The 26341-nt window shown below is 37.1% G+C and overlaps 1 protein-coding gene across 3 annotated transcripts in view; it reads right to left on the bottom strand.

Annotated features, from left to right (window-relative positions):
* The window catches only part of MLF1 (myeloid leukemia factor 1), a 32403-nt gene extending 7169 nt beyond the window's left edge, over window positions 1–25234 (bottom strand). For 2 of the 3 annotated variants that reach the window (XM_054580039.1, XM_054580048.1), the window contains exons 1-2: window positions 25078–25234; window positions 7032–7179 (exon numbers count right to left, since the gene is read on the bottom strand). In XM_054580039.1, the coding sequence (XP_054436014.1) occupies window positions 7032–7179; window positions 25078–25124 (195 nt within the window). In that variant the 5' untranslated portion in view covers window positions 25125–25234. Of the gene's footprint in view, window positions 1–1171; window positions 1214–7031; window positions 7180–25077 lie in introns of all 3 variants that reach the window. The other variant, XM_054580031.1, reaches the window with a different exon arrangement.
* Between the last annotated feature and the right edge of the window lie 1107 nt (window positions 25235–26341).

The following is a 26341-nucleotide window of genomic DNA, read 5'->3' as shown; positions in this document are numbered from 1 at the left end:
AGTACCTCACCACATAAAACTTGGGCCTAAGATACCAGTGTCACCTCCTCCAGCACCACATGGCTGATAGAAGCTGAGTCAGCTTCCTTTACATCATAGTAGGGTCCACGTAATAGAAGTTAACTCACTCTGCTAACAGACCTTGAATTTGCTGCCTACCATCGGAGGCTCAGTAGTGCATACTGCTGAAGCATGACATAACTCCTTTAGGAGAAAAGCTAAGAATTTCCCTAGAACAGTGGTTTCTCAACCAAGAGAGATTGTGACTCCAGGGGCATTACTCAGGGACATGCTCAGTTTGGGTGTCACAGTGGACAAGAGTGAATGACTGGCGTGTAGGGCACACGCCAGGAATCCTGCTAAACATCTCACTCCTTTATAGCCAAAGGGTTACAAAGCTGTTTTCCATCTGTGCTCTGACAGCCTGTTGAGCTTCCTATCATTTTACTGATAAGTGTGCTACAATTGCTTCTTTTCTTTGTCATTTGATCCACTAAAAACTTAGGTCAGAAAGGACAAATGTTATAGGTCAAACTTTAAGGAGACAAATGATTGAAATCTGGCATGAGAGAACTAAAAAAATTTTTTTTCATGAGAGTGTAGATGCATCCATAAGAAATGTTTCAAAGCCATGTTATTCTCTGCTATTCCTCAGATCGCCTTTAAGTGTTTTAGAAACGAGCATCACAGAAAATAGGACCCGAGCCCAAAGAAACAGGTGGAAGAAAAGCTGGTTGCAGAACGGGCATATCTGGACATGGGAAAGAAAAAGTAGCACAAACAAATTGCCAACAGAAAGCAGACGATCTGAGCTTCTCCAAATGTGCCTGTCTATCTACAGTCTGCTATTTTTTCTCCCTTTGGAAAGTCACTATAAGCATGTCTCCAACTTTCAATCCCTTTTGTAAATCAAGTGAATGTTCATCCATCTATTAAAACGTACTTTTTATTTTTGAAAACTGATTTTATATAGGTTAATAGGACTTACTTTAGAAAACACATGCTGAAACACTCTAAAATAAATTTAATACATGAATCAAGTTTCCAGTACAAATAACTAAAAAGCCATTATAAAAGTGAAATTGCATGCCAATTAAATTTTCCTGAATTAATGAAAAATAAATATCTCTTAGAAATATTGCTACAATTGTTTGTGTCTAATGATACTAACCATACCACCAAAACTGCCAAAAGGCACAAGAGAACTCATTGCCTAGGAAAAAAATCCAATTAATTTTGGTTATAATATTTATTATATAATAATCCTTTAAAAAAGAAAGAACTGCACTACATATAGTTCAATGCTAATAAAATTACAGAACCTCTTAATCAAACAGAACTCAACATATATTTTTTCAATTCTCTGCTCATAATTCATCGAACAGCCTCATAGGAACCTGGCGGCCAAATAGGGGAGGCCACATGTTACTTTTAAATATGACTAGTCTAATATTTATTAAAGGCAGTTGAAAAAGTATTTGCTAAAGATTAAAACATACATTTTTCAAAGGAGAAGCAAGTTCACACCAATATTAATTAAAACATAATGTACAATGATTAAGATTATATCATCTTTGCTTAGCTATTTCATATTTTTAAAAGGTCAGTTAATCTTGTCTACAACTGATTAAAAATAAAAATTTATCTACATTAATAACATTTTAAAAGATTAGTAGAGATATTAGACAAAAAAATTTAATAAATACCTCCTAAGAACTAATTTGTGAAGTAAAAAATACAAACCAGAGAGATTCACACACATGGATTTAAAAATATTTAAGTTCTTTGATAGGCAAAAGAATGTTAAGTACAATAGATGGGATAATCAAAAATAATAGTTCAAAAATTATATTCCTCAATAGGTATAGATGAATAAAAATAAAATTTTAAATACATGTATACAAATTAAAAGCTTTCATTACTTGAGAGTTTCAAGTGTTGAAAATAAATTTTGAATTTCTGCGTAAAAGCTATATATAGTCAGTGATAATTTTCTTCTTGTGTAACTTATATTGAAAAATAGAGAAAACTGTGTTTAAATAAAAACTTATATATCAAATGATTTACACTTATGTTGCTTATCTACAACAGTAAATTCCAAACTGTCGTGGATGCACCAGTAAAATTCGTCTTTTTATTTCTTTTTATTGACTCTGGCACCATCACTCAATCTAAATGTTAGATGTTCACACATCACATCTTCAATTACAAATTGCCTGATTAAATAAATTTTAAAAACTTCCAGTCAAGATGGTGTCATAGTTAAACAGCTCACCTCCTTGCACAACCACATCAAAATTATAACTGGATTATAGAATAACCATCACTCAGAACTGGCAGAAATCAAATTGAATGGAAGTCTGACAACTATGGAATTGAAGAAACCACATCTATCCAGAGTGGTAGGAAGGGTGCAGATGCGGAACAGGCTGGTCCCACATACATGTGTGGTGGATAAAAATTCGGGAGAGATATCTCAGGAGTGGGGAATCCCAGATCCACACCAGGCCCCCCAGCCCAGGGTTCCAGCTCCAGGAAGATAAGTCCCCGTAACTTCTGGCTGCAAAAACCAGCAGGGATTGAGTTGGTGGAAGAAACTTCTGGGGTCCCAAGCAGTACCTCTTAAAGTACCCATATACGAACTTAATCAGACTCACTCCCTCTGAGCTTCAGCACTGGGGTAGCAGCTTGAAAGGCACTAGTGGCACAGAGAAAGGAACAGGAGTGGCTGGTATCAAGGCAAGACCTGGGGAACAGGTTTCTCTAACAGGTTTCTCTGGCAGGCAGAGCCACAGAGCAAGAGGTAGCTGCCATATCTGAGACTCCATCAATCTGGCTAACACTGTTTGCCCAGCCATGGGAATCCCTGGAGGATCCATCCCACCCAGCTTAGGGCTATTAACAGTAGTTTTTCATATGAACGGGTGGTCTTGGCTCAAGCTTCACAACTTCCTATATCCTTTCAAACAAGCAACAGCTGGCCTCAGCGAGGCCTCAGTGATACAGCAGCCCCCATACCTTTTACTAAGTGGCCCCAGACACGGCACTAGTAGAGCCAGCCTAGATTCACAGCTTGGCTTTGCCTGGGAATCTCCAAGCCCAGCACAAGTAATTGCCATCTCAGAGTGTTCTAAAGCTCAGGCAGTGTGGCTCCAGAAAACCACAGGTGGAGGCTGACCTTGACCTGCACCACCTGGGGAAAACCCAAGGGCTGTGCATCTAGTGGACAGCTACACACCATGTCAGAGTATCACGGCCTTGCCCCTACATAGCTGACCTTCCACAAAGACTGGAGGTTGGTGGTCAGTGGTCACAGTTAATCTTTGTAACTGACTGGCCTGGGTAAATCTCTCCCATTTACCTGACAACAGCAGCCAACGGTCAACGACAATAGATACAATGAGTACTGAGGTTGGGGTGATATGGGAGGCTGTGCCAATGGACCCTACAGGAAGACAACTACATTAGGCCACAATACCAAGATAGGGAGTCATAGCAGCTCTATCTAATACACAGAAACAAACATAGGGAGGTTGCCAAAATGAGGAGACAAAGAAACCTGGCCCAAATGAAAGAACAGATCAAAACTCCAGGAAAGGACCTAAATTAAATGGAGATCAGCAACCTATCAGATACAGAGTTCAAAACACTGGGATAAGGATGCTCAAGGAACTTAGTGAGGACCTCAACAGCATAAAAAAGATTCAGTCAGAAATGAAAGATACACTGATTAAAATAAAGAACAATTTACAGGGAAACAACAGTGGAATGAATAATGCCAGGTATCAAATCAATGATTTGGGACATAAGGAATAAAAAAACAACCAATCAGAACAAGAAGAAGAAAAAAGAATCCAGAAAAAAATGAGGATAGTATAAGCAGCTCTGGGACAACTTCAAAAGGTCTAATATTCGCCTCAACGGGGTGCCAGAAGGAGAAGAGCAAGAGCAAGAAATCGGAACTCTATTTCAGAGAATAATCGAAGAAAACCTCCTTAATTTGGTGAAGGAAATAGACATTGCAAGTCTAGGAAATACAGGGAGTCCCAAAGAAGATGAATGCAAAGAGGCCCACTCCAAGACACAGCATAATTAAAATGCAGGAGGTTGAAATTAAAGAATCTTAAAAGCAGCAAGAGAAAAACAGTTACCTACAGGGGAGATCCCATAGGACTGTCAGCTGATTTCTCAAAAGAAACTTTGCAGAGTAGAAGGGATTGGCAAGAGATATTCAAAGTCATGAAAACCAGCAACCTACAGCCAAGATTGCTCTATCCTGCAAAGCTATCATTTAGAATTTAAGGGCAGACTGCTTCTCGGGCTTTTGGCTAAGATCAAGTCTAGAACTGAAGGGGAGATAAAGAGCCTGCCAGACAAGAAAAAACTAAAGGAGTTCATCATCACCAAACCATTATTATATGAAATGTCAAAGGGAAGTATTTAAGATCAAAACTATGACCAATAAAGTGGCCAAAAAAATACATATCTATCAACAATTGAGTCTAAAAAAAAAAAAAAAAACCAAAGCAAGCAAGCAAGCAAGCAAGAAGAACAGAGACAGAATCATGGACACAGAGAGTGTTCTGATGGTTGTGAGGTAGGAAGGGGGTATGGGAAAATGGGCAAAGAAGTGAGGGGATTAAGAAATACAAATGGGTAGTTACAGAATAGCCGTATGGATGTAAAGGGCAGTATAGACAATGGAGTAGCCAAAGAACTTATATGCATGACCCATGGACATGAACAATTGTGTGGGGTTGCCTGAGCCAGTGGGGGGGTGCTCAGTCAAGGGGGAAAGGGGGTAAGAGGGTAAAAATTGGGATAACTGTAATAGCATAATCAATAACATAATTAAAAATAAATAAATTTAAAGATTAAATTATCTAGTTTTAAACAAGATTAACCCTCCCCAAATGGACAACTGGCTTAAAACTAGTCCCATAAAGTAATCATGAATGAAAAAAAAAATGCTAGTTTGACAAACACAAGAAAATTGCATAGCTGATGCTTCTCCTACTTCTGTAGGAGTCTCGGTTTTCCCTCATAATATGGCTGTTAAAGATGACAAATGTCAAGACATGGGCCCAAATTTTTTTTTAAAAGGGTCAAGGTGTCTTGATCCTTTTTCATCTATATATAGATTTTCATCTACTATACTTATATATAGATTTTCATCTACTATACTTAAAAGTATCAGCATAATGGCTTACTGCTTCCCCCAAACACTCTAATTTTAAAACATAACTTCCTGAAGAGAGAGAAAAGCTTTGTGTAAATTTTTATTGAAAGTTCAAATAGACCATCCTGACCCATGTGACTAAATTCATTGGGCATCATTCCACAAAGTGAAAGGCGGCCAGTTCAATTCCCTGTCAGGGCACATGCCTGGGTTGCGTGTTCAGTCCTGGTCAGGGTGTGTATGAGAGGTAACCAATCGATGTCTCTCTCTCCCCCTAAAAGTTTCTATTTCTCTCTTTCTCCCTCCCTTCCTCTTTCTGTAAAATTTAAATAAATAAAATCTTTAAAACAATGGGTCATAAAATCCAGGATAACTAGCATGCTCAAAAAGCCTCTTGATATCTTGGCTGTGCTTTTTTCAAACTTAGCGGTACTGTCTTCCATCTTCTGCAGTCAATTTCTATTTTTGTTTTAAGCACAAGTACCCAGGAAAGTTAGTTTAGTTCTGCCTCCACAGGATGATGACCAGAAAGATTACAGGTGATGTGGATAGGTGGCCTCTATAAGAACTATACAGCCAAATTAAAAACAGATCTCCTTTCTATACTTACAAGGGGATAAAATGGTCACTTCTTGCTTCTTTCACAAATGCTATGAGTAGTTCATTTATGCACATAAATACAAAGAAAGAGAGCCCTACTCTTTATTTGCTATGGTTATAGCAGATATACAAGATATTTCAATGCTCATGTGAAAAATAAAATTTCAGAATGTCACATTTGATTTTTTTGCTCTCTTTAATAATTTTTCTTAGGATCTTATTTTTAGACATTAATGGAAATTGATAAAAGTTAACACACACACACACACACACACACATATACACATGCCACTATTCACTAATTCTAGAAAACTAACTAGAATGTGAATAATATATTGGAATAATATGTATATAAAAAAGAATGTGAAGATTACTTTCATTTAAATGGCAAATGTAGTTCTACCCATCGAACTTCTTAGTAGTGTTTAAAATATTTTGCTCTATTTAACATGATTGCAAACAGAAAATATAAAAATGTTTTTTATGGAAGATTCTGGAAGTTTTCTAATTGACCAATTTAATGATTACTGAGTTCTAAGTATCTACACTTAAACTGCAGACATTCATCTTTATTAGAAACTCCTATGGATTTGCTATCCTAGAACTACCATTCATGAAACTGAAAAAGCAATAGAAATAAAAGAAACAGAAAATAGTTAAGATATATAAATATCCTGAGGTTTGTTTTTGTGTTGAGTACGCTTGTAACCTTCTAGCTTTGCTCTCAGACAAGACTTATGAAAATACACTGCAGTTATGCAAGACTTTTGATACAGTTAAAGGTTAATCTAAGTTTTGAAGGTCTAAAACTTAGATTGACTTTGAAGAAGATTGGGTTTTCCAGGTCCAATAAAGATAAAGAATTATGTTATAGCTCTGGCTGCTATTTTAAAGTGAAAGAAAAAGTGTTGTGTGGGACTGGAAGGATATTTCTTTGCCTGTTCTAATTTAAGACATGGGAGCAATTTTAAGGTGAGAGCAAACCACATATACACATATGAAAAATAATGCTGTAAGTTTGGCTTATAATATATAACTCTATTACCCAAAAAGTTTTGGTAATAGTGAGATACTCTACAGCTAACATTTCATTGTGAAAGGAGTCAGCTTTCCATCAGGTCCTTCACCTTATAGAATAGTTATTTCCATAACATATGTATTAGCCTTATCCTATCATGACAGATATATTCTTCTATAATACCTTTCCTCAAAATCCGACAGAACCTTCTCACTAACATTAAAATAAACTTACAGTCAAGTGATTTTCCCCATCATCACGTCCTGTACGATTGCGAGCTCTTCCTCTACCATCAGAGATGCTAAGCAAGTCTCTTCCGAAAGGCTCAGAAAAACTTCTCATCATCTGTCGCATACTTTCTCGGTGAGCATTAAAAGAATCGCTGTTGAAAATACATATACTCATATAAGAATAAGTGTTGGAATTTAAGTGTTAAGTAGGCAAATACTACAAAGAGGTATTTTGAGGTAATTATTAAAGAGACAAAAAGATACTTTAGGAGAATAGAATAACCTCACAAAAGCCTACTAGTCATGAATACAATTTATAGACAATAGAATTATCTTGTAGAGACCTACTATTCGTAAATACAAAACTGTCCTATTTCTTATTCACTACAATTCACTTATGTATAATGATTAAAATACACCTTTATTTTCCCCTTGTAAAATATAAATGATAAGCACAAAGTAACACATCTCTGGTAACATAAGCCTGCACTAAGGGTAGTGGCAAAAAGAAGACTGACAAATTCTGCTGCCACGTAGAGGCCACGATGGGCAGTCAGCAACATAAATTCTAGTCAGGACTAATAGAGGATGTTGGCTTATGACTTATATTTTTAAATTAAATGTATTGGGGAGACAATGGATAATAAAATTATGCAGGTTTCAAGTGTACAATTCTATAATAAATCACCTCTATATTGCATTGTGTGTTTACCACCCAAAGTCAAATCTCCCTTTTACCCTTTACTACAGCCCCTCACCCGCCTCTCTCTCTGGTAACCACCATACTGTTGTCTCTATGAGTTTTTGTTTGTATTGTTTATTCATTTGTTGCTTTATGTCCCACATATGAGGGAAATCATATGATTCTTGATGTTTTCCATCTGACTTATTTTTTTTATTGTTGTTCAATTACAGTTGTCCCAATTCTCCAGCCCCCCCCATTGCTTTCCGCTGCCTCCATCTGACTTATTTCGCTCAGCATGCTATTCTCAAGATCTACCCATGTTGTCACAAATGACAGTATTTCATGTTTTCTTGTGGCTCAGTAGTATTCCACTGCATATATGCACCACATCTTCTTTATGCAATCGTCTATTGAAGGACACTTCTGTTATTTCCACATCTTGGCCACTTTCAGTAATGCTGCAGTAAACTTGGGGTATACATATCTTTATGAATAAAAGTTTTCAACATTTTAGGGTAGATACTAGAAGAGGGGATGCTGGCTCATATGGTAACTATATTCTTAGTGTTTGAGGAACTCCACACCGTTTTCGATAGTGGCGATACAGTTTCCATTCCCACCAGAAGCAGAATGAGGCTTCCTTTTCCTCTACGACTTCTCCAACACTTGTTATTACTTTTCTTGTCTATAATAAGCTATTCTAACATTTCTGTGACCCCCAAAAGTTCTCTCTTGTCCCTTTGCAGATAATTACCTCCCTCCAACCCTAGTTACCACTGACAGGTTTTCTGTCACTGCAGTTTTACCTTTTTAATAATTACATGTAATGGAATTGTACATTATGTATTTTTGTGTATCTAGTTTCTTTCACTTAGCATAATGTCTCTGTGATTTATCTGTGTTGTTCCATTTATCAGGAGTTCCTACATTTTTATTGTACTATATGTATATGATAATATATCACAATAAAATCAGAAAACTGTTTCTAGGTTTTGGCTATTGCAAATAGTTTCTATAAACATTCATGAACTGGTCTTTGTGTATACATGGTAAGAGTGTGTTTAATTTTATAAAACATGTGAACTGAGAATTCTAGGAGTGCTACATTCATGCTGACAGTTGGTATTGTCAATCTTTTTAATTTTAGCAATTTGAGTGATGCTGTAATCATATCTCATTGGGTTTTATTTTGTATTACTTGTCATGCATTTATCTTCTTTGATAAAATGCCTGCTTTATATTTTTAAAAAACCAGTTTGTTTGCCTTATTAAGGATGTATACTCTAGACATAAGACTTTTATCAGATATATGATTTGTATTTTTTTCACTAGTCTTGAACTTGCTTTTTAAATTTCTTAACATCTACTTGTTCAGCCACACCACCATAAATTTTTGATAGGTCTTTCGTGTTCACCAAACTATGACCTTTGTGCAGCAGTTATTTCTAACTTAGTTTTCTACATATCTTTCCTTTCACCTTTGCTCCTCTTAATTCCGGTTCTTTTTTATATTTTATTTTTCAATGAAAGCTTACATTCAATATTATTTTGTTTTAGTTTCAGGTGTATAGCATAGTGGTTACACAGCCATATACTTCCCCCTGAGATTTGAAACAAAATAGAAACAGGCTGGCAGATACAGAGAACAGACTGATGGTTACCAGGGGAGCTGGGGGGCTGGGTGAGAAAGGGGAAGGAATCAAGAGGTACACATTGGTAGTTACAAAATAGCTACAGTGATGTAAAGTACAGCATTGGGAATATAGTCAATAATATTGTAAAAGCTAGGTACAGTGTCAGGTGGGGAAGTAGTTCCAATTCTCATAGTATTTTACATATCTTTGTATGTTGTATTTGATTATTTTTAGAATATGAATAAGTAGAATTTAAAAAGTGAAGGAAAAAAATTGGAAGAGGAAGGGAGAAGTAGAAAACGAAAGGGGAGTAAGAGAAAAGAGTGATTTATGTTGATCGCTTGATTGTACCTTCTTGGATTTTCCCATCTGAAAGTTAAAAGGCTTCCATTTTTATTTTATACCTTCTGATATCTGTAGTATTTTTTACAAAATGTTTTGATATAATTGAACTTAATTGCAGTTAGGAATATTATAAACTTGATTATCTAGTCTCTGGTGGACTAATGAACTCACTAATACATGTGTGTGGTAGACAGCTTCTAAGATGACCCTAATGACCTCCATTCACTAGTGTTTATGCCCTCGCATAATCTCCCCCGCCCCCCTCCCTCCCTTAAGCATGGGCTCAACTTCCTGGCTTGCCTCTAACAGAATACAGCCGAAGTCATGGGGTGTCAATTCCAAAGTTAGGTTTTTGAAAAGACTGCGGCTTCTGCTTGGGTGTTCTCTTGGCAGGAAGGCTTACTCTCGGAGAAGCAGCTGCCTTTTGTGAGGCAGCCTGGGGAGAGGCCCACACAAGTGAGCTCAGAAGCAGATTTTTGAGACCAGCCAACAACCATATGAAAGAACTTGGAAGTGTATTCTACACCAGCCGAGCCTTGAGATGACCACAGCCTTACACACAACATGACTGCAGCTTCCTCAGAAGCTATGAGTCAGAACCACCCAAGTAAGCTGATTCTGAATTCCTAGCCAACAGAAGTTATGGCATAATAAGTATCTGTTTTAAGCTAGGCTAAGCAGCAATAGATAACAGATACATGTTATATCCCAAAGGGCAGTGTATAACACATTTAAAACTCCCTTCGTTCTAAGTGTTTTCTTTTCCTGCTTTCATCTAAAGACTGGAAGGGAAACAAATACAAATCTATAAAAATAAGTAGTCTACCTGTAGGTCTGTTTCTGTATTTTAAGAAAACATTCTATAGATATTTCACAAAATTTTGAGACTATATTTGGGATGGTATAAATCAAAATATAAGATTCTAAGGCATAAAACAAACCTTAATTGAGGGTGGGGTTCTCAGACAGACTCAGTCTCACTATAGAGCAGTTGAAAGTGAGGTACAAGAAGCCTATGGAACTGTCGACCAGGAGACACAAGTCTCATGTATGAAAACACTTGGGCCAGAAAAAAAACCAACTCTGGTGTGAATAAGCACGCCACGCCCTCCTAATCAAGAGTCACTGAGGCAGACGTTCAGAACTGCAGGTACTGCTTGCAAAGGTGGTGCTTCTCTCTGTGGCACACACCCAGGTGAGTGGAAACTTTGAGAATGGGAAAGGACTCTCCCCCAAATGATGGAGAGGCTATCTGATATACAGGAAAATCCAATACACATTTTTATGTAAACTGTGCGTTAAGCACAGAGGCTGATTACAGGTCTGGAGGAACTTACAGTCTGACAGAGAAGTGAGACTTACATGTTTTAAAATTAAGATTATAAAACTTGGACATTGTAGTTTACTATTGCTTCTGTAACAAATCACCACAAATTTAGCAACTTAAAACAACATGAATTATTTTCTTATAGTTCTGGAGGTCAGAGGCCCAGAACGGGTATTTCTGCGCTAGACTCAAGGTGTTGGCAGGGCTGTGTTTCTTCTGGAAGCTGCAGAGGAGAACCTGTTTCCTTGTCTTTTACTGCTCCTAGAAAATGCCTGTGTTCCTTGGCTTGCAGTCCCTTTCTCCATTTCCAAAGCCAGCAGCAGAGCATCTTCAAATGTCTGACTCTTTCATATTTAAATGGAGCTCACCTGAATTTCATCTGTAATCTTAATTCCCCCTTGCCACGTAAAACAATATATTAAATGGTTCTACGGAGTAGGACATGGACATCTTTACAGGGTCCATTATTCTGCCTCTTACAGATGTGTTCCTAAAATCGCATCGTGTAAAACAATTTCCAACTGTTCTTGCCAGTCTACATAAAATAGCCTTAGAAGACTGAAATGCTACAAAATATAGCCTGTGATTAACCTGGCGCTTGTATGTGAATGAGGTTTCTGACTGATGATTAAGACAGTAATAAAGAATATAAACCTGAATTAGGATAAGTCAACAGAGATTTTCAGTGTCAGCTCCTGAAGAGGCACCCACCCTAATGGCAGCACACTCTCTGCACTAATGGCCTGATTTGTAACTGTTACTTCGTGTGGTAATTCAGGGGGACTTTTGAGGTATTTATGAAACTACTAAATGATTGCAAAGTTAAAAAAAAAAGAACTTATGAACTCCATGACAATAAAAACTTTCTGTTCCTACTGTAGCAAAGTAGCTTCTACTATACTCCCCTGGCCCCTCCTCCAAAACCCATTCCTGATACTCTGAGCTATTGTCTCCTTCATCACTTAAAATAGTTGCAGTCATTTATACTTGTCCTTTACTTTCTTCTAGCTCACATTATTTCTTTACAAATCCTTTTCCTTCCTTTTGCCTCTGAATTAAAACTCTAAAAATTACCCTAACCTTCCAATTATTGGAACCCAAAGTTTCATTCCTAATCCCTGAATTCTTAGCAGCATTTTTAATTTGAGGGACAATACACTGTGCTGAACCTTGTTTTCTAAATTTCTCCTCTAAATTCTCCTTTGATAGTTCCTTTTCCTTGTCCTTGACAGAGCTTCCTGGGTTCACAGATACATTACTGGTGTTTCAAGCCAGTAATTATTTCTCAAAGTCATCCAAGTTCAAAGTTTCAGGAATGGGCTGAACCTCAGCTGGGTTTTTCCCTCTCCTGCTCTAGCTCCAAGAGAGGAGGAGGGTGACCTCTGGCTCCAGGGGAAGAATAAAGGAGACAGCAAATGCTCTCCTGCCTCCCCCCATCAAGAAGTTACAGATGGTTTACTTCTGAATTACCATTGCTTCCTATATCTTACTATTTCCTTCTTGGATTCCAACATCTTGTAATTAGAGCACAGCAAAATGAGTAGTCACGTGTCTATAAATATGTTTCACATCAAAATGAAACAATGGCTTATCTTTCTTATTTCATTTTAAGAGAAGTCTGATGACAACCTGGTTTTCATTCTTTCTAAGAAATGTATGCTCTCCGGAAGCTTTATAATTCCTTTATCTATTTTTAATGTATTGAAATTATATTATCATGGGTCCAAGCATAGAATAAAAGAAGTTACCCTGTCAATCCTCAAATTTCCCTTCTCAATATGGGTTCTATTGATTTCAGCCTTTTGTTAGAAATTATTCTTATTTCTTTCAGTATTTACTATTCTTTTTATCTGTTCCTTCTTTGTAGAACTTTTAACCCACTGCTATCTTTGCTGCATATTGGAACAAACTCCTTGGCTCAGTTTCCCAGATTACTAATTCAGCCTTCAATTGTGAACATTTGTCTTAATTTTATTCTTTAAGATAAAAAATTTAATTCCTGGCATCTGGCATCTCTGGTTAGTTGTTTTTTGTTTGTTCGTTTGTTTTTTAATGAATGCACCATCCCCTGAACTCTCTGAAGCTATTTCACATTTATCTACTTATCTAGCATTTAGACACTCTTCTTTCTTTAATCCAAGTTGCCATATGATAGCATTTGTCTTCACTAAAGAACATTAACATTTCTCATTCTGCAGGTATGCTTGTAATAAATCCTTAGTTTTTGTTTATCTAAATGTATTTTATTTCATCCTTTACTCTAAAAGAATATTTTCACAAAGTAAATGTAGGGCGACAGTTTTTGCTCTGCAGGACTTTAAAGGTGTTTGTTCACTGGCCTCTGCTGTTTCTGGTGGGAAGCCCAAGATAATTAAAAAGATTATTATCCAGTATTCAATCAATGCATCATTTTCCTCGAGCAGTTTTCAAGATTTTTCTCTTTATCCTTGGCTTTCAGACATTTGATTATGATGAATCTGGGCACAGTTTTCTTCATATTTATCCGTAGGAGTTTGTTTACAGGTTCTTGACTCTCTAAAGCTTTATCTTTCACCAAAGTTTGTAATTTCCATTTATTATTTCAACTACTTTTTATGCCTCATTCTCTTTCTCCTCTGATTAAGCTTTTTTTTGTTTCAGATTAATTTTTATTAACCTATATTCAACTTCATCTACTCTTTCCTCTGCCATCTCCATTCTGTTGTTAAACTCATCCAGTAAATTTGTTCCTTAAAACTATTGACATTGTAATTTTTGGTTTTAGAACTTCTATTTGGTTGTTTTTGTTTGTTTTATAATTTGTCATCCTCTACTGATACTTATCTTCCCATTCACTGAAAGCATATTTTCCTTTATATCATTGAGCAAAATTCTTGTCTGTTAATTCCAACATCTGGATCACTTAGGGATCAGTCTTTATCAATTACAGTATCTTCTCTAGAAAGCAGTTTTTGTATTTTATCCTAGGCATACAGGGTTATCTGCAGGAGGACCGGTACAACTGAACTTTCTTGGCCACATGACAAATCAGACTCCATTAAGATACTAGTTACATTCTCTATAGTCTTCTTCATTTCATTAGCTTTGATTCCTTCAATGTTAGAGTAGCTTCTGTTTTTCATGATTAGTTTTCCTCAAATGTTTGCAATTATTTACATATTTAGAACAAAATAAACTAATAGAAACAGACTCATAGATACTGAGTACAAGCTGACAGCTGTCAGAGGGCAAGGGGACTGGGGGACTGGGTGAAAAAGGTGAAGGGATTAAGGAAAAAAAACTCAGACAGACATCAGTATGGTAGTTACCAGAGGCAAAGGGGAGCGGAGGGGAGTTGGAAGAAGGTAAAAGCAGGGGGTAAATGGTGATGGAAGGAGACTTGATTTGGGGTGGTAGACATGCAATACACTAATGATGTGTTATAGAATTGTACACCTGAAACCTACATAATTTTATTAATAAATTCAATAAATAAAATTTTAAAAAAGGTTTGTAACATACAACTGCAAACAAATGAACAAAAATTCATGTATATATGCCTATAAATGTACAGAAAAAAACCCTAGGAGGCTATGCAGCAATCTGATCACAGTGGCTGTGCTCTGGGAGAGCCACTGGATGGTTGAGGGCCAAAGGTGGGAGGCCTTTTTTTTTTAAACTCATTTTGCCGAAACATAGCGCATACAGGGGAGTATACAGATAATGTGTATAGCTCAATGAGCTTTTTCCTCATCTTGAACATTTTCTATTTAAAAAGAAATTTTTAATTGTTGTTCAACTAGAGTTGTCCCAATGTTCCCCCCACCCCTCTCCCCCACCTCACCCATCCCACGCCCACCTTAAACATTTTTAAATGTATGGGTCAGGGGTATTAAGTACACACTCCCATCACTGTAAGGACTGTGTAGTCTTCTGTACCTTTCGAGTTTTTGCAACAGGCATGTATTATACATTTCAAAAATACGCTTTTGAAAATGTAAAACACCTTGCTGCTTCATAAAATAAGGTATTAATTGCCAGATTTTGAGTGTTACTGAATTTTAAACAGCTTTTTCCATTTTTAAGTATATGTTGTTGATTATGCTATTACAGGTGTCCCATTTTTCCCCCATTGCCCACCTCCTCCTAATACCCCCTTCTCCCCGGCAATCCTCCCCCTTAGGTTCACGTCCCAGGTCATGTATGTAAGCTCTTTGGCTTCTCCATTTCCTATACTGTTCTTAACCTCCCCATCTATTTCGTACCTGCCCATTATGCTTTTGAATCCCTGTGCCTTTTCTCCCCTTCTCCCCCTTTCCCCTCCCTGCTAACCCTCCAGATGATCTCTGTACCTATGATTCTATTCCTGTTCTAGTTGTTTGCTTAGTTTGTTCTTGTTTTTAAAGATTCAGTTGTTGATAGTTGAGTGTGTTATCATTTTACTGTTCATAGTTTTGATCTTCTTTTCCTTAAACAAGTCCCTTCATAATTTCATATAATAAGGGCTTGGTAATGATGAACTCTTTTAGCTTTTCCTTGTCTGAGAAGCTCTTTATCTGCCCTTCAATTCTAAGTGATAGCTTTGCTGGATAGAATAATCTTGGTTGTAGGTCCTTGCTTTTCATCACTTTGAATACTTCTTGCTAGTCCCTTCTTGCCTGCAATGTTTCTTTTGAGAAGTCAGCTGATAGTCTTATGGGAACTCCTTTGTAGGAAACTCTGCTTTTCTCTTGCTGTGTTTAAGACTCTCTCACTATTTTTCACCTTTTGCATTTTCATTATGATGTGTCTTGGTGCGGTCCTCTTTGGGCCTAACTTGTTTGGGACTCTGTGTGTTTCCTGGACTTGTATGTCTATTTCCTTTGCCAGCTTAGGGAAGTTTTCTTTCATTATTTTTTCAAATAATTTCTCAACTTCTTGCTCTTCCTCTTCTCTTTCTGGCATCCCTATGATTTGGATGTTTGCATGTTTGGAGATGTCCCAGAGTCTTCTTATTCTCTCCTCGTATTTTTGAATCCTTGTTTCTTCCTTCTGTACTGGTTGATTGTTTCTTTCTTTTTTATGCTTCAAATTGTTGATTTGGACCCCAGCTTCTTTCCCTTCACTGTTGCTTCCCTGTGGATTTTTCTTTATTTCATGTATTGTAGCCTTTTCTATCCTTACGCATTTGCTGTACTCAGTTCTCTGAGCCTCCTCATCACCAGTTTTGAACTCTGAATCTGATAGGTTAGATATCTCCATTTTACTTAGTTCTTTTTCTGGAGTTTTGATCTGTTCTTTCAATTGGGCCGTATTTCTTTGTCTCAGAGCACCTGTTACATTGCAAGGGGTGGAGCTTTAGGGTTTAGCTAGGGCGTGGCTACCTGCTTTGCCGCTTTGTGGCACTGTATGTGCCGGAGGGGTCAGAGAGGGAACAGTGCCACTTGCTCAGCTCTCATCCTGTTTCCAGTCACTTCACCCACTTCCTATATGCAACTGGTGCCACTCTAGCTATTGCCCTGGTGGTGGTCCCCAAAGTGGGTGGGTTTGCCTATGTTCCAGGACAGTGGGGCCCTTTGAATGGACTCTCCTGAGAGACTAGCAGTTTCTTCTGAAAACCCAACCCCCACTGGATTTTTACAGCAAGAGTTATGAGGCTTTATTTTTCTGGTGCTGGAACCCTGGGCTGTGCAGTCTGGCCTGGGGCTGGGGTTGCTCGCTCCCTTGGTGTCCCTTCTAGTTTTTACCCACCACATGTGATTTAGGACTGCCCGTTCCACTGGCCGCCACTCCCTCGCAGCCACCAGACCATGTCCCTCCACCCCCAGCTCCCCGTCTCTGCCCCTCCTATCCATCTGGATGGATATTTCTTCTTTAAATCCTTGGTTGTTAGACTTCCATACAGTTCAACTTTCTGGTAGTTCTCGTTGTTTTATGTTTTGAGGTTAGTTCTGAACCTTTCTACGGTTGTGTGAGGGACCAAATGTGTCTACCTATGCCTCCATCTTGGCTGGAAGTTCGCACCTCATTTTTTAAAGTCTTAATAGTGCATGTGTAAATATGGAAAAAAGTTCTGCAATTCTAAATCAAGGTCATATGTTCAGTCCAGCCTGTATAAATGTGTTTTTCTTTTATAATAGTAATAAAGATTATTTTGTGTCAACTCCCACCAAAATACTATTAAAAATTATGCCTATTTTTCTCACTCAGTGAAAACTGTACAGTATGTTAGCTTGTCAAACACAAGTTTTAATAAATTTCATATTTCTCAGCTGTTATTAATTAGGCATTCGTTTTAAAATATGCTAATGCAGAAACTGTACTCCAAAAACACTAGTTCTTAGGCCTTATTGCTTTAATTAAACGTAATTTCTGAAAATTGAATGGAGACATTTGGTATGCAGAATGCTTCAAATGATTAAAGTTGATTTTAGCATAAGTCATGTAAAGGTGAGTGTCTTAAGTTATCTAACAGACTTTTCTGAAACTACTGTGGTCATCTAAATTAGATTACTACTTTGCAGCTCAGAAATATAATATCTCAGCAGTGAAGTTTACTAAAAATAAAGAACACAGTGTTAATAGGTCAGCAATCATATCCAGACTTCTACTCAGAAAGCAGTGCCATTTCCTAGGTACACTTGAAGGTATTACAAAGTATTAAAACAAAACAAATAAATAAAAAGATGAATATTCTCTAAATAAATCTAATGAGGAGGCTGTACATGAGAGCCTCCAGACTGTTTTGTTCTACAGACCTATTTATTCTTGTGCAATATCAAGTGTTTTAAGGAAACTGTTAAGTAGAAAGAAATATAGTTATGAAAGGTTGAAATACATAGCAGGTCCTCTGCATACTTGACTTGATAGGATAACACCCAACCACCTCTGCATTAGGACCACTGCTGGTGGTTGACTAGTCCATATTTTTAAAACTTTTAACCGGTCAGTGCTCTTCTCCATTTGTTCTCCTGACATAAGCCGTTTTTTTTATACCAATCCACTTGGGGACACTGCTCTGACTACTTTCCAGCCTCCTTCCTGCTTACTGAAAAATTTCATGCAGAGTCGTAAAAAGAAAGAGTTCTCCAGTGACTGCAGATTAAGGATGCTCTTAGTGCAAGAGATAGGAAAATTTCAAGAGGAGTCCAGAAATTAAATTATTCCTAACTGAATTAGTAACTGATTCAGAATGGAGTCTTCAGGTGATTGTTGGGTATTAACTGGAGAAACATAGTTGTATTAAATTCACTTAGGAAATAAAATAAAGACACAAGAGCATTTGGTTTATTTAGTTATTACATTTCATATCCTTTTTAATGAGAAACATTCTAACATATTAAGGAACAAAAAAGTACAGATATTGTACATGTCATGCAGAAAAATATAAATAAGGTCATTTTCCATGACTTCTTGTGGGATTTTTAGTTTTGGATTTTTGTATTATTGATAGGAGTGACAAGCACAGAAAATTTAACAGACTACAATTCTTGGATTTCCTACCTCTTAAAAATTTAAGAATCACTCTTGTAGCATAATCACAGGTAACTTGCATTATGGAGAAACTGTAACACTTTAAAAATTAAATGGATCAATGGCACACAATCAGCAGCTTATATTTCATGGTACTTCTAGAAGACAGGAAGTTGTTTTATATTTTCCTAAGTCAAGGTCTGAAGATCAAAACTTACTTTGAAATTAAGAAATCAGAATTTGGTGTATCTCTCTACCTTTTACATTAAAAAACAAAAAATTTCAAGTAGTTCTAAGGCTTTAAGTCAGTTGTCTAAGAACGGTTCTAGTTCTTACCTCTAAAACTGGATTATTCCGAAGTATTTCATATCTTAATGATAATGCCAGATGATACCAATCAACTGGATTCTTGTTAATTTTGTCTGATATGAATATTGCATTGTGGTTATGTACGAAGATAACCATATTTTTCACAGATAGATTACATAGGGACATGGGGTGAGATGACAAAAAGTCTGGAATTTTCTTTTAATACACTTTGGAGGTAGCAGCAGTTATAGAGATGAATTAGCAGGTGTACATTTTGAAATTCTGGGTATTGGGTACACAGTATTGATATATTGTTATACTTTTGTAGTATATCTTTAAAAATTTCATAATAAAATATCTTTAAAGAATAAAAAGTAGAATTAAGTAGAGTTAAAGGAAATCATAACCACCTGATATTTTAATTTTTTATTTACTGATTTTAGAGCGAGAGAGAAGGGAAGGAAAGAGAAGATGAGAGAGATGGCGGGGGGGGGGGGAGAGAGAGAGAGAGATTTGTTTTTCCGTTTATTGATGCATTCACTGGTTGCTTCTTGTATGTGCCCTGACTGGACATCAAATCTGCAACCTTGGTGTATTGGCGCATGACACTCTAACCAACTGAGCTACTGGGCCAGGTCCCCATCTGATGTTTAAAATGAATGATTCAAAAGAAAGTCCTTTTGCTTGGAGCTCTATATTCACTGGGTATTTAGAGCTTAGAATATGGATACAAGTATGGAGATTAAAATAGTAAAATGTTCATCCTTATTAATATGCAGTTACTCAAGAAAATCAGTTAACCTTCCCTTTAGATATGTGGATGAGCTTTGTCTGCAATGAAGAAAGAGACTGTGGATAAATGAGTATTGAACAGCTATTTTGTACTGTGGGTAAATGAGTACTGAGCAGCTATTATTTTCCTATAGAAACATAAAATTTAGTGAGACTTATGTTTCCAATTGCATTACAATTGGGCTAGAAATTCAGCAACTAATTGTGGCTAATTTAAAATGTTGCCCTGGTTTCTCTGTATTTAAACAACAGTAGGTATATTTATATGTAGGGCAAATGCTTAAAAAAATCTTTATTTTTTGAGTGACATGAACAAAAGGCTGCCTGCTGGAAAAAGCATTAAGATAAAAGTGAGCTTAAAGCCTGGCTTTTGCACCTGTCTGAGCCATTTTGGAGAAATCGGCTGGACCTTTAAGTGCAACTCATGTCTACCTAGAGCAGCAACAGCTCCAAGGAAAGTCTTTAAGATTTCTCTTGTTCAAGCCTGGATTCTTTTTTATCAAAGCCAAAACTCTCTTGTGGTAGTAAACAGTTGTTTTAATATGTTTTTAATTTAACCTCATACAGAGTTTATCAGGTGAGAAGTTAATCTTTTATGTATTTCTGTCTACTCATATTGTTCTCTTTTGTAAATTGTTTTGTTCTTTCAGGAAAAGTTTACTTATACCATTATGATGGCCTTTTATACCTTTTTCAAGACCACAAACACAAACCACAGCCAAACATAATGATATTTGGTACTACCTAGAGGTTTTCCACTCCATATTATTAACCTATCACAAGCTAGGAAAAATTCATTGTTGCCCCCTCCTCTTACAAAAAATTTTAACTCTTAAATTGATTCTGGGTCTCTTAGGAATTTCAACATAAAAGGTTTTTTTTTGTTTTTGTTTTTTGTTTTGTTTTGTTTTTTTTAATTTAAGGGGTCGTATAGTTCCACTTCAGAATAAGCCCTGCTTTTTACACTCAAATATAAATATATGTATGTATGTATCCACATGCACATATAAATTTGGGGGCACAGCTTACAATTTTATTTGGCCTGTTCAAGAATATAGATGTTTATGCTTCTAAGTAAAACCCATTACATCATTTATTACACAAGGGTCTCAGAATGACCTGGCAGTCCTATTCATCCGGGAAAATTCCTTCCTTCCATTATATATAGTGTAGCAAAAGCTTAGCCAGCCGATTGTTGTGGTTCTCTTGATCTTAAAGAAATGCTCGCTAGGTTCAATGAGGTGTATGGGTCCATAAGGAAAATGACTCAGGTGATCCAGGTTTTGAAGCTAGAAATAACACACATAAGATTCCTAAGAAAATCCTGAGAGCACGGGTCATCACTTCTACAAATATATGTGAGAGTCCGGGGGGCTGAACATACAGTAGAAACCTAAGTAATACTTGAAGAATGAATTAATTGCTATAGGCAATTCTGTTTTCCCAGTGATTAGAAGCGTGGCTTAAAATGGTGGTCTGGCATAAACCTTTGATACTAAGTGAGCTGTAGGAAGGACTATGCCCCCTCCCATCCTACAAGTATGCCCTACCTTTATGTGGATATGTATAATGTTTATTGATAGAACTAAGCATTATGATATGATTAGACGCTACCAAATGGCATTCCTTAGCCCAGGAACTATATCATAAATGTGTTGTGCTCCTTAACTACCCAATGAACCAAAAAATGCCCCAAATCAAATCTACCTTAGAAATTCTTTCAGTTCAAGGTTTATAGTGCTTCATTCTATCAAATACGATATCCCAAAATACGCAAAGTTCATTTATAAGAAATATCTATATAAAAATATTTCTGAGAATGAGTTTTTAAGTGCTAAAACTCACAGTAGCTGTTAGGGGTCTTGGCCTAAAATGGGATCCTGAAAATCAAAACTTTAAATTTTAGCTGAGTACTTTCAAGCTATTTTTATTAAACAATTATAATTAGAATACTAATTAGCACCAAACTATATCATCTTGATGAAGACCCTACCTGAAACTATTATGTCTGAAAATAAATATGTGAGTAACTTCAAACATTGTTCACAAAAGCTTATCTAATAGAGTAATTATGTCTTATTTCCTGCTATGACAATATTCTTAACCAAGAAAATATCAGTCAATACCTTTCTTGTACATGGAATGCATTTACTTTCAACTCACTCAGTGAATATGTCAAAAGTAGTGTTCTCCAATTACCTCCAAAGTGCAAAATAAGTAAAATTAAAAAAAAATTAAATAGAAATTATAGAAACAAGTTTTAGCTTCTGTGGAAGCCAAGGAGAAGGAAAAAGCAACATCTTGTGAATACATGCAGTTCTTTGACCAAAGACACATGTGGTGCCCATATGGAGAGTTGGGTGCCCTAAGGAAATGCTAACAATTTGTGTTTAAAAATAAGGCTGATAGGTATGTCACCCTGCTTCTGAGTCTTTAATGTCTAAGAGCTTCTAAGTGGTAACATGGGTATTCTTTGTGGACTTGCCTGATCAGAATCCATTTCTATAGCTCAGAAGATTTATGTTTCTGTACAAAGCAGAAATTTCTAGATTGTACTAGATATATGTAAACTTTTATAGTAAATAATCAACTCTTTTAGGATATAGAATACCTAGATCATTTTCATCTTAAATTAATTTTCCTGCCAATACACACATATTTTTACTTCTAACAGGAAGGGAAAGTAGTATTCTTGATTGAAAACTGCATGCCAGGAAGTACCAGTTTTTTGTTGGTTTTTTTTTTGCCTTTGTGTTTTTAACCAAATTACAAGTATTATTTATTTACATAGTATACATGAAGGTATGTTATAAGTCAATTTTCACTGAAATAACTTCAGCTCTAAAACATAAGAAGATGCCAATATAAAAAAGCCCCAAATATATTTTTTAAAAAAACTTTAAAATATCACTTTTAAAGTTTCCCTTTAATCTTCTGATGAAATATTTACTATATGCTAATATGTGAAGGTAGGCATTTAAAATGGATATATTTGAATTCAAAACCACAGATTTTGGGTTTTTTTAACTCAGATATTTTAAGCATTTGACAATTTGATGACAGCATTTTAGCAGTCTCAAATTATTTAATAATTCTAATGTTATATCCAAGAAGTATATATTTTTCATCTTCTCACTTTTGAACACTTACTAAAGTAATCAAGAATTATTTATATTGATATCCTTGATTCTGAACTGACGGATTATTTAGAAAATTGTTGTGTTCGAATTAGAAAGTACCAATATCAACAATGGCATCTGTTGAATGGAAATAATTACTTTCAGCAACAAATACCAGATTAACTACAAGACAGAAAGTAAAAGAAACCAGATTATCATTACACAATATTTATTGAATACTATCTACATGTCAGACATTAAACCAATGACCTAACACAATGTTAGCAATCGGGATATTGTTTAGATGAGACGGAATGAATTCCTTATGTTGAATTTATATTAAGTAATGTAAAATCATTTTCTTTGAGGTTAGGGTACAAGGGGTAGGTCAAATGACATCACTTGAAATAACTATAAACTCACACTTTTTTTCTCCAACCTCTCCAAAATCCGTTTACTCCCTAAACAGTTAGAGCTAGGAAATTCTAAGCACGAACTAGTTTTATAAAGTTAATTACAATATTTTAACCTAAATTTTTATGGTACACTTCCTACACTTGAAGAAAGCTACAGAGAGTGATGACTGCAAGACCTGCAATGGAGCTGACGGTCCTGCCCATGTGAAGCACAGGGGAAGAGTGTTCTTTGATGCACGACTACTATTTGTGGCCTGTTACTATTTCTGACCCTGACTCTTGGGTTCATTGCCTTTGCTCAAAAAGAGTCATCCAAGAGTTTAAATTACACTTTTGCTAGACATTTGAAAGAAGGTACTAAGGCCATTGCTCTTTTTGGTATAATCAAGGACATAATACGACAGAAAAACTGTCTGTCATAATCTTCTTAACCCATTGTACTGATGTCACAGTCGCATGAGAACCACCTCTACGGCTCAAGTAATCTGTGGATATATTTAGTCCTTACTCTCAGAGGCTTTTTAAAGAGCAATAATACAAAATTTGAAATTTGTTAAAATGACACACTCTTGTAAATGTCCCAACAACTTGTAAGCAAGTGAACTAGAACAGCATGATCAATTTGTCTGAGTTCATATACGCCTTAATTATAATGAATAACCTTTAGAATAAAATATTAATAACTTCCTTATTAACAATTTTATCTATTCTACTGTTAATTATTCTTTCAATTATTACCTTGATGTTATTTGGTTTTCAAATAGTACTGGCATATTTAAGTCAGTATTTTCCTTTAAAAAACTCTTTGCAGTAAACTGTTAACATTTTAACCTTTAAAAAAAAGAAAAAGGATCCTTAAATTGCCTAGAGAGACAATTCAAGCGATCAAATTAAATTAGGACACCAAGTCAAAATTCAAACTGGCAAAACATGTGGGCAAAAGAACCCTGTCTCTTCCTGTCTTAGAGATGAAACTAGATTATTACTTTTATATAATCGCCAAAGGAAGAATTGAAAAAATAAAACACCCAGAAATCTAGATCATAACGAAACAACCAACTAACTTTTGGGTGTCATCTTCCTAAGGCATCGCATTATTCCTTTCACTTGGAACCGTTCACATGGTTGGCACTTGCTACCTGAGGTCTTAAATGCACCTTCTCCCTGCTTCACTACCCTTATTTGTACTTGGGACACAAAGCAGAGTCCCTTCCCAAACAAGGCTAGCTTTGTAACAAAGCAAGAAAGGAAAACAAACATTGCACATGGCAACTTCCAAGCGCTTGGAGGCGAGAGACCGCACAGTTCTCCAACTCGACTGTGCTCGCATAAAGACTTACATTATTAAAAACTCCGTTTTAAAAACTTTTCCCTTTACAAAGAACTGTCATCTTATAGGACATTCCTCACCCGTCATTTGGAACTAAAACAGGTGTGGAAAGGGTCCTGAGAGCATGCAAAATTCTCACCAGAAGTTCCACTGAGGTGGCAGTTACGATCACCTGCAAAGTCCCTACAGCTGCGAAGGCGTCACTCCGAAGGCGGAAAGCAAAGGGGGGGCACGCGAAATCTGGCCAAGTTGAGAGCAGCTTGGGTGGGGCCAACAAGGGCCGCTCGGGTGGGGGCAGGGCAGGGGAGGACTGCACCGACCTATCCTCACCTCACGTCCCCCCAATTCCTCTCTCCCACTCTCCCAGGTCGCCAAGTCCTTCCCCATCCCACGCCCCCAAGTCGTTCTCACTTCACCTCACGGTCCCAAACCCTCCTGCTTCGCTCTACGCCCCCAAATCCTCCTCTCCCCTCTCTCACACATTCCTAAGTCCTCTTCTCCTTCTCTTCTCACTCTCTAAGCCCTCTTCTTCCTCACTGGCTCCTGGAACCCCCTGAATAAGCTCTCGCCCTCTAAAACTCGCTCTTTCCCCTTAAAGTAGCTCCCCTCGAAAAATCCCTAAATTCCCGCGCCATCGCGGGCTACTGGCTCTTGACACTCACGAGAAGAATGGATCATCCTCAAAACCGTTGTTCAGCATCCTGAACATCCTGGCTCTGTCTCAGGCGGCGGCGGACGCGGACAGATTGGAAAACGGTGTAACTCGCCGCAGCCGCTGCTGGAGACCCGCCGACCTCGCACAGTCCTCCCTCTTCTCTTAGCCACGAGGGCGGTGCCAGTGAGGAAAGGCGGTGCGTGATGCAGAGCTGATTTCCCACTGGACGCTGGTTTCATTGCGTCACAAAGACGAGGCGGGGACAATAAGCCGCTGCCATGACAACTGCGATCAACAAGGAGGTGGGACTTGGGCTCTGCGCCAGCCGGGTAACCCTTTTTCAGCCTTCTGGGGGGAGGAGATAGCTGGTTCTCCCGCCTGCTTGAACGCAAAAGTTAGACCGCCCTCTACGTGACCTTGGGCAAATCGCCCTCCGCTTGGAATCCCAAATCTCTTTTCAGGAAAGTGGAGATGGGTCAACATTTGGGCTTGATGGTATCCAAACACCTGCTCACTGGCCAAGTTTTGTAACGTACTGGAGAGTCTTATATCCGAAATATTGTCTGTGGTAGTTGGTCAAAGCTGTGCGCAAATAATGAGAAAAAATATGTGCAAGAAATCTTTGAGTATAGTTAGTAGTGTACTAAGTGCTTGAAGGAAATGGGCTGGATGGGGCCTTTCAGAGTTCAACAAACTTATTTACCTTTTTTAAGTCTAAAACTCAGAGCAACATATCCCAAAGTGGGAAATGCTTAAGTTATATGCACATACGGTATTTAAACATAAGATGAGAAAGCTGCTTTCTTTTCGGTCTTTTTTCCATTCTCTATTTTCAGGGGTGTCCAACCTTTAGGATTCTCTTGGCCATGTTAGAAGAAGTGGTGTTGTTTTGGGACCACATGTTAAATACATTGCGACATGTAATCACAAAAAAATAAAATCTCATAATGTTTTAGGTAAATTTACGATTTTGTGTTGGGACACATTCACAGCCATCCTGGGCTGCATGGGGCCAGCAGTCCTCAGGTCGGACACTCCGGCAAGTCTATTTCAAGGAGCAAGTCTCACTTTGATGCTGACATGTCTTCAACACTCCTCCACCTTTCCTTAACCTAACAGACCAGGACTCAGGCAAAAAGCTTGCAGCAAGTAACCCTATCCAACTAAAATTCCATTACTATACATTTTTTGTCGTAATTATATGTATTCTTTTTATTGTAAGTGAAACTGGTTTTAAATTTAAAGCACATAATAAGTAGTCTTTAAAAATT

The sequence above is a fragment of the Pteronotus mesoamericanus genome, unplaced genomic scaffold (genome assembly GCF_021234165.1).
Source record: "Pteronotus mesoamericanus isolate MK-2021 breed Mesoamerican mustached bat unplaced genomic scaffold, CSHL_Meso_final contig_116, whole genome shotgun sequence".
In the NCBI taxonomy this organism is placed as follows: domain Eukaryota; kingdom Metazoa; phylum Chordata; class Mammalia; order Chiroptera; family Mormoopidae; genus Pteronotus; species Pteronotus mesoamericanus.
The sequence above is the reverse complement of the archived record's forward strand: the minus strand, read 5'-3'. Positions and strand labels throughout refer to the sequence as shown.